Raw genomic sequence first — 14,309 nt, 5'->3', positions numbered from 1 at the left:
TTATGTGGATTGTGTTGCTACGTAGGGTTCTACACTGTCATGGGAGCTTCGGGTTTTGGGTGCGGACGTGAGCTACGGAGCTCAATTTGAGCCAAGCAACGAGACAAGCTACACCGTGATCGTCTCTAAGAACCGGAAGATCGGTTTAACTGATGAACCTGTGATTACCGATTCTTTCAAGGCAAGTGAACCGGGAAAGGTCGTGATCACGATTGACAACCAGACATCTAAGAAGAAGAAGGTGCTCTACAGGTTCAAAACCCAAGAATAAGATTATGTGTCTGATCTTTGAATGAAGAAAAAACAAAAGATGGTTGGGAATTTTAATTAATTTAATTTAGTACGTTTATTTATTTTATGTAATTTTTTTGAAACCTCAAAAGGGGATTGTGTTTTGTCGATGGTTTTGATTTTGTTTTGGTGATGGGATTTTTTTTCTTTGTTGATGATTCTTATATATACAAAATGTTGTGTGCAAAAATGTGATTACCATTCAAAAAAATATTTGCTACGTTACTTGACTATTTGTGTAAATTTGGACTTATATTTGTCTCTTGTTTTCTAATTCAAGAATCGATTCTAAATTAGAATATTAGATGGTTAAGCAAATTAAGATGGGATTATTGGTTCTATGATTTTAATGGATTTTGAAATACAAACAAAAGTAAGTGCTTCCGATCATATATTCTTAAATCCCTATCTTCGTCCACGTTAGATTCCTTTGTTCTGGTTGGGTTGTGTCAAGTCTTGTTCTCACCTGACGTATCCCATTCAATGTTCCTTTCGGACCGTACCGTGCTCGTCTAGCCAATTTAGTTAAAGCGGTTATAATATTTTAACATGATTTAAACGATGAAAAAGATAACGGTAAAAAACAAAACTAAGGACAATCTTACACTTTGTCTTCTAACCACACTTCAAATTAAACTATATTTGCCGGACCACTGTTCTTTGTCATATCACTAACGTAAGAGTCAATTGATTTTGACATTATCAAAATCGAGTATGCTTCATTGACGACATCAAAAAGAAAAAGGTCTGCAATTCGACCACCATTTGATCCACCGCTCGGATCTCCAATGATTTTGTTCCTCTCATATACATAAATATATTTCTACAGTATCCACACATAATTTTAAGTTAATGGTGGATAGTCTTCTTCTATTTTTTTTTGGGGAGTCACGGGCTCACGGTGGATTTACATTTTTATGGGTAAGAGAATGTTTCTCCATAACCAATCAATGGTACGTTGGTATGAACGTTACAGATATGAAATTCTTTAGTTGAAATGAAAATTTTGATAAAATCCTTAGGTATTTAACATTTGAACGTTTCAGGTATTCAGCTTATGATGTCTTTCTGGAAAGAAGATTTTGATCTGACTATTGCGTTAGCCTCACTTCGCCACAAAATGCCAAACAATTTAATGGAAACAGTATCGAAAGATCAAATAATCTAATTATGTCGAAAGCTGATCCAACAAACACACAGTATCCAAAGAAAAAAGCCTGCCTAAAGTTATACAAAAGGACTTGTAATTATCACATGTATACAATTTGGGTGTATACGGAATATTAAGAACTGGAGTATGACCATGAGTCCATGATAATACCCTACTGCATAGGTAGGGGACATCCGGACATGCATGGACCAAAAACAATAAAACGACAAACGAACCATTACTATGACTATGAGATAAGAATGCCACACATTAAATTCTTTTTATTATTTTTCTCCAACAAACGAACCAGTGAAGTTATCCTAATATATATATATATATTTTTGGGTCAAACTAGCGTTATCCTAATATCTAAATTATTCAAGACAGCTTGAAATTATCTACCAATATTTTTAAACGAAAGTTCGATTAAACTTTAGTCTATTTTTCAGTATCCGAATTATCCAAAAATATTCTTTCCAAAGTACACAGTACATCGCTTGCGTTAAAAGCAAAAGTATATAGGCCCAACATAGTACATTCATTGGCCCATTAATCGGCCCAAGATTCTTCGCTTGCACAGTCAGAATTCAGAAACAAACCCTTCCAGATCGAAAGAAACGAATCGTGGAAGAAGAAGAACACGAAGAAGGAAAATATCGAAGAATCAAATCGGAAAGGTAGAAGAAGAATCGAGTCGGAAAAAATGGAAAACAAGAGTAACAACACCGAGTCCGATGTCAACGCTAAATGGGACGCATGTTTCGATCTCACTGCTCGTCGTTTCGTCTACTCTTCCCTCGGCGGCGCTTTCGCCGGTCTTCTCTTCTTCAGTTCGGTGTTTTTTTTTTTCAATTTCCCCCCTCACTCACTCTTATGATTCACATAATTTATGGTTTACATAGTGTGGGTGATTCTGATTAGGGTTCTAGTAGATAAAATCGAAATTTCACGATCAAATAGGGTTTTTGAGTGTGTGTTCCGATTCAGATAGTTTTTTATTCTGTTTTAATGATTAATTTGTATTGCGTTGTGGTCTCTAGGGAGTCCGGTTACAAGATGGGCTTCGATTGCGTTTGGTGCTGGAATTGGTATTGGCTCTGCATACACAGATTGTTCTCGTGTTTTTGACGCATCGTCTTCAACTTCAGCCACTCTATTAGCTCCCAGGAGTTCAACAGAGGCTCCTGTACCTCAGGTTAGTTTGAATTCATTTTTATTAGGTACCCAAGTACTTAGTTTTTTTTTGTTGGATGGTTTTGACAAACATTTTGGGAAGTTAGAATTGATAGGTGAAATAAGATGGTTTCATATTATTTAGCTTGAAGATGTGTGTTTTGAGATTTACATATGGTTACAGACTCGTGAGATAAGTGCACCTTTTTAACTCTTTAGCTCTAAAATAATTTCACATTCCACTGTTGGATCTTACAGTAAAAAAAAAAGGCCTAATTGTTTTGTATTATAATGACTCGATTAGACTACGTTTTGGAAATTAGTGATTAGGAGAAGGTAACTTCACCTCATTCCTATCATAGTTACTAGGTTTTTTTTGAGAGGTGAAAACATCTTATGCCAATGTGTATGCATTTTGTAAAAAGTATGCTATTAAGTAAAAAAGCACACAATTTGGTGACTAATCCGGTCATGTTTATAGTCTTCTAAATCCTTACAAGGTAGAATCAATTAGTTGAGTGTTTGATACAAGAGTTGTCTATCTTGTTGATTTTACAGGCAACAGAAGAGTAAAGACAACAGAGGAAGCTCGAAGGTAAAAAACCCAAACATTGATAGGGTTTTACGAAATGGTTGTTAATCTTGCAGGACAAGGCTTTTGAGATATATGCCATTGTTAAAAAACCTTTTACTTCTCAGTGAGTTTTGTACACTGATGTCAAAAATGTTATTGACCCACTCATTTTCTTTCTTCTTGGGGGAAAAAAAGTTATTATTATGTTCTTCTCTATTAGAAAGAAACACAGAGTAATAAGTCCTCCGGTTTGATTTTGTTTGCCTCTGCTGTTCCTTTATTTCAGACTTCTTGCTTCAGATTGAGACTCATATCTGTTGATAATTAGTAACATTATGTCAACCAAATAGGGTATACAAACTGATATCAATCTACTAAGTTACGGATTTAAGGATCAAAGATATGCTTTATAGCTTAAGCGACTCATATATAATTAAACTTACAATATTAGAAAGGGTTTGCCCAAAAAGGAAAAAAACAATATTAGAAGGGTTTGAACGGCTCGGATTGAATCTCTCCAGCTCGCTGCTTGGCTTAATCTATTGCCACGTGTATCCAATGACTCTTTTATTTTTCTTAATACTTAACTGCTACGGAAAAAGTTGAGATTATAGAGCCGACGAAGAAGAGGAACAAAGAGACGCGGCGACGAGAGAGAGAGTAAATAGAAGAAGAAGAAGAAATATGAATGCACCTCCGGAGAACGAAGTTTGTTCGATATGCCATGGCCACTTCATCGCTCCTTGTCAAGCCAATTGCTCCCACTGGTTCTGCGGTACGATCTCTTTGTTCTTTTGCTTTCGTTTTCTCCTTCTCTCGAATCGTTTTTTTGGAGTCGGTCGTAGTTAGTTGCAGTAGTTTATCCCAGAATTCGCGTGTCGCATCTCGATTCAATCTCCTCCTGAATCTTCGTTAGTCGCTTTTATGAGATCAGAGTTGTGCCGATCTCAATTTCGTTTTTCCCCTGAAGCTGGTTCGGTTTTATTGGAAATTTTGGTCTTTGAACTTGTATATTTTAAGGTTCAGAGTTGTTTTACTGCTAATTTCACTCTGTGTATACTCTTTTCAATTGCTTAATTATACTTTGGAATTGGTTTTAATTAAGAGAAAGCTTCAGGTCTCATGCTTAACAGATTATTTTTTTGTGTGTGTGTGTGTTGTTCTGTGTTTGTTACTTGTTAGCTAACCTTACTAAGATTCTGTATGTTCACATAATCCAGTATTGTTTAATTGTTGCTTATATGAATTCAGTGAAGCTCATCATGAGATATTAATTCTATTCCAATCATTGTAGGAAACTGCATTATGCTTGTTTGGAGGCATGGATCTACGTTACGGCCATGCAAATGTCCCTTGTGTCGTCGTCCGATTAGCTTGTTAGTTCCTTCTGAGGAAACAGTGAGAGTCCGGAATGATGCTACTGTTTCCGAGGTTCTTCACGATGTTGAAACTTACAACCGAGTCTTTGGTGGACAGTCAAGTAGTCTTGTTCAGGTACGCGTTTCGTCTTTTCTCCAGTCTATGGGATGAAAAGCAGATTATAACTCACCAAAGCTAAGTTTGGGGATAAGTAGAGTCGTTGAAGGATTGACTCTATACTGTGGAGGGTTCTGGTTTTATGTTGAGCTTATTCTTATCCTTTACTTTTGGTAGTTTATTGCTTTCATCTATGTTAGTAAACTTAGAGTGAATGGGTTTTAGTTTCTTCATCTGTTATTGCTTTGTGCTACATAACATTTCTTGTAGCTCATAAGTTTGACGACAAGTAAGTCTGGAGTTTACTGGAGCCTTTCTCACATAAAAACTTATATATATTTTGCAGAGGATGCAAGATCTTCCCTTCTTACTCCGAAGGTTGTTGCGAGAAATTATGGATCCACGAAGAACGCTTCCATTCGTCATCAGAGCTCGTGTTTATATTGCGGTTAGTTAAACACATTCATTACTCTTGGAACCTAGATAAGTTTATTTATCTCTTATAAGTAAATTTTCTGCTACAAAATTTTTCACATCTGAGCTAAAGAATGTTTTGACTAACGCAAGTTCACCACATTTGATTTGATATAGATGATACTCAGTGCGATTTACATAATCAGCCCAATCGACATCATTCCTGAAGGTGATTCCTCATTTTATCCCTTGACCATATATATTCAGACAATACACTGTTTTCTTCTGTCAACTAACATTACTTTACCAATTCTTTGTATCTTTTTCTTGTCAGGGGTCTTGGGGGTTATCGGTTTACTAGATGATCTACTGATTGCCCTGGTTTTTTTCCTCTATGTTGCTGCTCTTTACCGATCTGTTCTCTATTTCCGTCATGGTGGTTCATGAGTCGCTTTGAAGTTTTCACATCATGAATCATCATAGTTGAACAACTAAGTGACTTGGTTACTTGTTTGGCCCTTGCTTTCTTGTATTCATGGTTTTGACTTTTGACTGTTAAGACTTAGTTCACTTGATTTTGATGGGTAAACAAAGACGTTTCTTTATTGGGTGAAGCAATTAAAATTTCTCGAACACTAGAAGAAACTAAAAGAAATTTTGTACAGATTTTATGCTTCTCATATTCCTGAATGAACCCAATAGTATCAATTCGTCTAGGCAGGGCTTGCATCGCCGGATCGAAGGTAGGAACGTTCACCAACATTGTTCTTCCCAGTAAATAACCGATCCATCGGTGACCTTATTGCTAGAAGCAAACCTTTTGATGCACCAGCACGCTCCTGATCACCGTCCATAATCCCATCCGGGGATCGGATCGAACCGGTATGGTAGGGAGGAGTTATAGAAAACGGTCTTCGGTCGAACCGTCTGTCTTGATCGAACCGTTCCAAGTAGAAATAGTTTCGTTCAGTCCCTAGGCTTCCGGTTCTGAACCCTCTAACCGAACTCCTTGCTTGAGGTAAGGCCACTTGGTCTTTTGACCCATGGTTTCCTAGGTTCGAGTTCACGAGCTGATTGTGTATCTCTTGGGGTAACCTTAGCGTGAAGCGGTCTAGATTCTCCTCTGGTTGACCAGGAGAAATGGGCGGGCTAAACAATCCAGCTAGTTTCCAACCTGTAGACATGGACTTACGTGGCATGCTTTGGTTACCTGTCCAAGCCACCGAGTCAATCAACCGCTCGTCCGGAGAAGCCAAAACCTTTCTCCGGCTATCATCAACCGGCGTTTTGGGAGAGCTCTGACCGGTTTCTCTTGCAAAACCGGGTATCTCGAAAGAAACAGACTCACCCGGTACAGGAACGAGATTGGAACGACAGAGAGGACACGTGGTTTGAGAACGGAGCCAAGCATCAATGCAACCAGGATGAAACACGTGGCAACACTGAGGTATCAAACGCAGCGTTTCGTCGTCCTCGAACTCGTTGAGGCAAACGGGACACTCCAACGCTTCTTTGCCGATCCTCAGCGTCTTCACGGTGGAGTAACGAAACGTCGGAAACGTTTCTATGACAGACGCGTCGAGGCCACGCGCCGTCGTCTGCCTCACGTTAAGCCAGTTTCCTGGCTCACCATCGTCGTTTATCCCTAGAGCTCTTTCGAGACACCTCCTCATGTAGACGGAGATACATCCAAGTGCGAAGAAAACACTAACGAGTACGATCATGACTATAGCCATGGTTGGACTGAACTTTGCCCTGTCGTCGTCATTATCAAACTCGTTGGTTTGAGCCGCACCGAGCTGTAACAGTAGTAGTAGCATGAAACAAGAGTAGAAGAAGCTTAAACGTGACATGACCACCATCGATGGTTGCAAATGGTTTAACAATCTGACGGTGTACAGGAGGTAAGTAATTGTATGTACTTCCCGGTTTCATGAGAACCAAAGCTTTGCCGATGAAAGAGCTTTATAAAAATAAAAGCCTCGTCATTTTGTTCTTTTTGTCTTTACTTCGCATTCGAAAAAAAACAAAAACAAAAAAAAAGTGATGGTAAGATCATAGGAGATGATATTATAAGAACGTGTGATACATTAATTTAGGGGCGGTTTGCTTTGCCTAATGAACATGATGGTTGACTTTTCAGATCTTACAAAAGGCACTACTATTGAACAAATTATATTTTTATGGACCAAGCAAATCTGTTATGAATATAGTCCAAAAGTGATCGTTGTGATGGTTTTGGTATTTTATTTCAGGGTTTTTTTTAATGATGTGTAACTCGATTAAAAATGATACAAAACGGATTAATCAACCGGTTTTGGGAGGAAGTGGCACTGTCACTTGCAAATTTTGAATCCCAAGTTTGAAAGAGTCTTACAGTTAGATCACTGAGGGCTTTATATATATATTGGCACTTTATGTATCTAAACTATAGAAAGATTTGTTGATCCAAAAAAGCTTTACATATATATTGTCGTAAAATGACTAAAATCAATACGAGAGATCAAACTTATCTCTTACGAGTCAACTTCGACAGAGATTATTAGTATTTCGTTTTTTTAAAAGAGCTTGATGTGGTCTTAGCATAGTGGGTCAACGCAATTACTCAATGATAATGTCGTAAATGTGATTTATGAATTAAGCAGTTGGTGATATACTTGCATCATCATGATAATCCCATGTTGTGATCACGTCGTTCTCCAACTAGCTAGTTATTGATTTATTATTTTTTTGTGGAATCAGTTTAAAAAATCATAATCAATTATATATCTGATCACTTTGGTGCGGATTAATTAGTGGAGATGTGTATATTATATGATGCGATGACTTAAACGACGGCCCGATATAAATAATATATTTGTTTTGGATAAAGGATAATGTGAGGTGATTCAACTTTCCCTTTCATTGGGACGATTTTCAACTTTAGAAATAAGACCTAAAAAGAAAATTAATACTCCTACTACAGTTTATCATTTTTATATTGTCAACAAATGCAATTTTAAAAAATTAAGCGAATAAGTTAATTATTTTCCTGAGCTGCTAATTAACTCATCACATAAGTGCTTACAAACAAAAAATGACAGATTTTTAAACCCTAAGGTCTCGCTTGTCCGTATCATATGCGATCAACCAATTTTTATACACACCGCTACAATTGTCTTACTGATCGACAATTTAATGCTTTTAACAATTTCCCAAAAAGACATAAATAATATTTTCTCGGTTTCAAAATATAAGATGTTTTGGCTAAAAGCACACATAATAAGGAATATCTATTTTTTAAAAGTTTAACCAATCAAAAACAAGATTGCATGATATAAATAATAAAAAAATATGAAATTAATCTAAAAGTTTTCTAGAAAGTTGAAAACATCTTATATTATAAAATAAATTAAAACCTGTAAAACATTTTATATTTTAAAACAGAGGAAATATATGTATACTTCATGAATCTTATCATCTTGAAACTTATCTCGAAAGCTTTCAAATATGGTGTAATAATGTTTTTTATTATTATTTATTATAGTATGTTTTTTAAAACAAAATTATCAGATGAGGTTTTTTTTGGTCAGACAAGTGCACTTTCATTCAACTCAAAGCCTCATTGAAAAGTGGGTTCTTACAACATACAACAACTAGATAAGCAAAGAGAGAAAGGATAAAATTATCAGATGAGGTTATTAATTGATAAAACGAATAAACCAAATATATTGATATATTTGTGGAAAACGCAATATTTTTAGAACCGAGTTTTGTTTTGTTCAGATATCCACTTATAGTTTATAATATTTGTTTTGAATAAATAGTTTATAATATTAGAAAGAAAAAGATATATACTAGTATTAAGAGAAATATTTATGATGCTTGTCTGTTTCGATGTTTGAACTAAATCTAAGTATATCTCGTAGAGTTTGTCTCTCCATGCAACTCTTCAGAAAATATTTGGATTATTCTCATTTTCTGTCAGCAGGTATTAATTATAAAACTTAGCCATTAAGAAGTTCCTATTTTCAAGAGCTAGGTTGTTCGCGTACAATTTTTGGTATGTCATCTTATGGTATCACTTATATATATATTCTAGAAAATAACTCATTAAAAGGGAACAAAAACATTCGGTATAAAAAACGGTCAAAATCATCAAAATAGTGGTATAATGTTTTTGAAAACCTTCCAATATTGAAATCTCAGAATGTGTATCTAAGCTCTTTTTAAAACGACTGAACATCATATACTATTTACGACAATTTTGAGACCATCATATAGTTAAGAGACGTTTTTGTTCCATTAATCGTATGAACAAAAGCGTTAAAAAGTAACCAATCATCTATTTTTAAAAAATTAATAGAATTGAAGTAGAATCAAATTTTAATAGTTTCTGCATAAACGAAAGCGTCAACATATAAAAAGAAACCAATCATCTATCTAAAAAAAAATAAAGTATGAGCAGATTCAAAACTTTAATACTCTGCGCATAAACGAAATCGTCATCATATAAAATGACCAATCATCTACCTAAAAATTTAAAAGAGTAGGAACAGATTCAAAATTTAATAGTCTCCGCATAAACGAACTCGTCACTCGTCAGCATATCATAAAATCAATTATCTACGAAACAAAAATTTGAATAGGTTAGAAATGGATTCAAAATTTAATACTTCCGCGTTAGAAAACCATTGATATAGAGCCACATATTCCGATCTCATTAGCTGATTGTTTTATGTTGAACAAAATTTACTGCCAACGGTTAGACCATCTCTAATGCTTTTTTCTATTTTTTTTTATAATAGAGGATTTCTATAACAGAGATGAGTTTTGCTCGGGTTTCTCTGTTTTTTCCTCTTTAAAAGAATATTTCCAATAGATTCTATTTTTATTTTACAATTAACACCTTTTTTAAAAAAAACTTGCAAACTAATCAATTTTACTTTAAATTTTGTAACACTTTCATAAAATTATCTTTTGCAAATAGTAGTCTCAATATTTTAGAATAAATTTTGATACTTAAATTTATATTATTAGTTCTTAAAAATATATATTTTATTTATTTTGATCATAAATAAAAGAAGTTAAAGATTAAGAAGACTACTTTGCAAATAAAATAGTTCACCTCTATTTATAGAGGAAAAAATAGAGTTCCTTTAGAGCATCTGCAATAGTATTCTATTTTTGCCTCTATACTCTATTATAGACTAATTTTTGCTCCAATGGTACTCTATTTTCACCTCTATAATAGAGATTGCAAATTTTTTCTCTATTTATAGAGGAACTCTATTTTTTCCTCTATAAATAGAGGTGACCTATTTTATTTGCAAAATAGTCCTCTTAATCTTTAACTTCTTTTATTTATGATCAAAATAAATAAAATAAGTATTTTTAAGAACTAATAATATAAATTTAAGTATAAATATTTATTCTAAAATATTGAGACTACCATTTGCAAAAGATAATTTTATGAAAGTGTTACAAAATTTGAAGTAAAATGGGTTAGTTTGCAATTTTTAAAAATAAAAGGTGTTAATTTTAAAATAAAAATAGAATCTATTTGGAATATTCTTTTATAGAGGAAAAAATAGAGAAAACCATTGGAGCAAAACTCATCTCTATTATAGAAATCCTCTATTATAGAGGAAAAAATAGAGAAAACTATTGGAAATAGTCTAAATAGAGAAAAAATAGCAATCTCTATTATAGAAGTGAAAATAGAGTATCATTGGAGCAAAAATTACTCTATAATAGAGTATAGAGCCAAAAATAGAGTACCACTGGAGATGCTCTTAGGTAATTGGCCATGTATTTGGTCTCAGAATCGACACTTACCATATTTGGTTAAACGTGGTTCTTTTTCTCCTACGAGATAGAAAATACAAATGATCATATAAATGGGACACATTTTAAGTTATCCCAGAAAAAAATTGTTTATAACATTATTTTGTTAGGCATGACACTAGGTGTATTTAGGACATGTGTTTGTTGTTAATTCTGTAACTAAAATATATTTAAAAGAAAAATATGAAAAATTAGCTCAATTGATTGAAATTTGTTCAGTCTATTTATAGGTAGGCAAATCGACTTGAAAGTTTGATAATTATTGTATATGTATTGCATTCAAATTTGGCTTTGCTCATTCTATATTGCTTTTTCACTTGTGGTTCTAAAATGTTAACTCGTTCTGTTTGTTCTATTTGCTCCGTTTGTTGCTTATGTTTCACACCAAAAAGAATTTGATCATCTTTTGAAAAATGATTCCAGTCGAATAAAGGAAGAAGTGAGGAAGGAAACTATAATCCAATTTGACGGCTTTGCCGCTTTAGAAACATTAGAAGGCCAAATAAATAGTTAAGAAATATTTAGTTCCAAATAAGCCCAATAATTTAATGCGGGCCTTAGTTACACTACCTTACTAATCATGTGGATTAAACTGGCGAATGAAATTTTCAAGTCAACAGAAATATATGTGAAAGCAAATTATGACCATGAATGTAAGCTATTTTTAAATTTCAGTTTCTGTATATTGTTTTTAAAATCCACATATATATCATATTTGCCGACAAAAAAATATTATATATATATATATATATATATTTATGAGTGGGCACCAATTTTAAAGAAATTGTAATTTTGAACTGAATCCATCGAAATTCAGACGGATGAACTTTGTATCCAAAATCTATACTCACAAATAAAAATTCAATAGATTCGTATATATTATAACTAGTAAAACTACATTGAAAATATTAAAAACTTACAAACACTAAATTCACCAAAAACAAAAAAAAGATATACAAATACAATATTCACATCAAGAATTCAATTTTGTTTAATAATATAAAAATACAATAGGAGATGCATTTTTAATATTTTCTAAGAAATACAAAAGACAAAATAATAAAGTTAAAACAAATGGGACTTGAAATCTGCTGAAGATGTGATCATACCATACATGGAATCGAACATGCTAAACTTTCATCTGTACTAGATAATACCCCGTGCTACAACACGAGATTATATATTTTGTTAGTTATTTTTTTGTAATTTGTATTTTTGTAATATTGTTTTTTATTTTGACTTATTTTCTTTGTTTATATAGTGTTTATTTGTATATTTGGAGTTATACAGTAAATTGGAAATTCTTATAGAGTAAGTAGTTTGTAGAATGTAACTTTTCACGGAAATAGACACACCGTAATAATGGATAGTAGTTTTGTAAGAGAATAGACACCCCGCAATATCGAATAGTAGTTTTGTAAGAGGATAGACACACCGCAATATTGGATAATAGTTTTGTAAGAGAATGAGTTTTTCTTTATTTTGGTTTGTCGTCGAAAGAGGAGAAGTTGCTTGTTAAATTTTAGTCTGAGATATTTCAATGGTTAGGAAACCATTGTATTTATAGTGAGATTAGGTATATTTAGCTTATTATTTAGAAGTTAATATTTGAAATATCAAATTTCAGCAATTTTGTAGAAACATCAATTTAATTTATAGTTTGATAAAATACCTGTTTTAACGTGTTTAACTCAAACTTTTTATATATTTTAAAATTTGTAAGAGTACAAATATTAATATTACCTAAACATTTTATAGACTTTAAATATATTATAATATTTTAAACTTTCGACGGAATTCAAATATTTATAATAATTTAAACATTCTATAAAAATTTAAATATTTATAATATCTTAAACTTTTTTAAATAACGTAAATATATTATAATATCTTTACTTTTTAAAAGTTTAAATATGCTCAAATATAGAACTAAATTAAACTGTTAAATTTGGATACCTGATAAATCAAGCTTCATGCTCATTTGTACTCAAAACATATTAGTCATATATTTATAGTGATTATGAACCATATTCCAAAATATTTAGTCGATGTGGGATATACAATACACCTTTTCTGTAAATTAGTTTACAACTTTACATATATATAATTTTTGCGTTTTTTTTTCCATCTATACTATTCATAATTAATTACTATAATTTCTTTAAGGAAATATTGAAAAATCTAAACTAAATGATGATTTGTTTTATTTAATTGTATTAAGTTGATTTGTTGTTTTCGTAAATATCTCACAATATAAAAGCAAATCAAATAAGTTTACATATATATACAATTTCGTAATTAATTTATTGATTATTTTGGAAGCAACAAAATCACAATCGATAAGTATTAAAGATTTCTCATTATTATTAATATTCGTAATAATTATAGGGATTAAGTATGATAGTAGTTAATATTTGATATTACTGAAGCCATTAAATACCCAGATACCAGTTTCCTTATTTATAGGGATTACACCTTTGTTTGGCAACAGGAATAACTATTCTTGAATCAAATAATATACAAGATCCAAAAATTATTAATTTGGAGTACAAACAGATCCGCAAATTTTTTTCTTCTATTGTCGGGTCAGAGAGGATCCGCGTTCCGACCTGGTTGGTTTTAAGTGATCGATCCAAGGGTATAATGGTCATTTAGACAATTCGAAACTATAAGTTAATTTAATTAAATTAAGTGATTTTGTAATCATTTTTAATGAAAAACGTATCAAAACAAAATCATGATCTAATTTGAGTCTAGTGAGTACTTCAACTTTAATAGAATAGATTATTTGGAGTACATGTGAACATTCGCCCAATTGACCAATTTAAAGGATAGTGCAGAGTAATGAACTACAAAAGACTAGCTTAGATATTATTTTTTTCTAGTAACTGATATCGCTTATAATTATAGCACGCATATACACACTCTTTATTATGACAAATAATTGAACTCTTTTTTTTATATGCACAAAAAAAGTAATTGAACTGTAATATAGAGGTATTGGATGCTGTTCAGCTATAGAAATTGAACCCTACAAATCTATTTGCATAGTTAAAGATGTACCATTTCCTTTGTTTTGTTTTCTAATAAAATGATGTACTATTCCTATAAAAAATGTATATATAGAGTGAGGGTGTGTATAGTGTTGAAAGCCTAGCTATTTGAATAGAATAAATAGAATTCAATCATTCACTACTTGACCCAATCTCGTACTTTGTTTTGTATATAAGGTTATCAACAATGGAGCTGTTGAAAAAAATATTCAACAGTTTAATCACTCCAATGGAGGTGTTGAAAACCAAAAAAAATTGCGTGGATTAATTTGTGTTGAATCAAAAAATTTGGGCCCCACAAACATGCCGACATTCAATTTTCGTTTTTGTTTTTTTTTTTTTTTTTTTTTTT

At 32.4% G+C, this 14,309-nt stretch overlaps 4 protein-coding genes across 4 annotated transcripts in view; 3 read left to right on the top strand and 1 right to left on the bottom strand.

The window, feature by feature from the left end:
• Positions 1-524, top strand: part of LOC104740958 (patellin-2) — a 3,809-nt gene extending 3,285 nt beyond the window's left edge. Inside the window, exon 4 of the mRNA XM_010461709.2 lies at positions 26-524. Coding sequence (XP_010460011.1) covers positions 26-271 — 246 coding nt within the window. The 3' untranslated portion in view covers positions 272-524. The remainder of the gene's footprint in view (positions 1-25) is intronic.
• On the top strand, positions 2,043-3,450 carry LOC104740957 (MICOS complex subunit Mic10-like). The gene is made up of 3 exons (XM_010461707.2): positions 2,043-2,271; positions 2,482-2,636; positions 3,173-3,450. Exons 1-3 carry the CDS (start codon positions 2,145-2,147, stop codon positions 3,185-3,187), a joined length of 297 nt encoding a protein of 98 aa, XP_010460009.1. The 5' UTR covers positions 2,043-2,144; the 3' UTR covers positions 3,188-3,450.
• Positions 3,793-5,683, top strand: LOC104740956 (E3 ubiquitin-protein ligase RNF170-like). Its single transcript, XM_010461706.2, has 5 exons — positions 3,793-3,963; positions 4,483-4,682; positions 5,011-5,112; positions 5,256-5,307; positions 5,413-5,683. The coding sequence occupies exons 1-5, from the start codon at positions 3,873-3,875 to the stop codon at positions 5,523-5,525; spliced, it is 558 nt and encodes a 185-aa protein (XP_010460008.1). The 5' UTR covers positions 3,793-3,872; the 3' UTR covers positions 5,526-5,683.
• On the bottom strand, positions 5,750-7,186 carry LOC104740954 (E3 ubiquitin-protein ligase ATL15-like). Its single transcript, XM_010461704.2, has one exon. It carries the CDS (start codon positions 6,938-6,940, stop codon positions 5,792-5,794), a length of 1,149 nt encoding a protein of 382 aa, XP_010460006.1. The 5' UTR covers positions 6,941-7,186; the 3' UTR covers positions 5,750-5,791.

This window comes from Camelina sativa, chromosome 14 (genome assembly GCF_000633955.1).
Source record: "Camelina sativa cultivar DH55 chromosome 14, Cs, whole genome shotgun sequence".
Taxonomy (NCBI): domain Eukaryota; kingdom Viridiplantae; phylum Streptophyta; class Magnoliopsida; order Brassicales; family Brassicaceae; genus Camelina; species Camelina sativa.
Note: the sequence above shows the minus strand (reverse complement) of the source record. Positions and strands in the feature narration are given on the sequence as shown.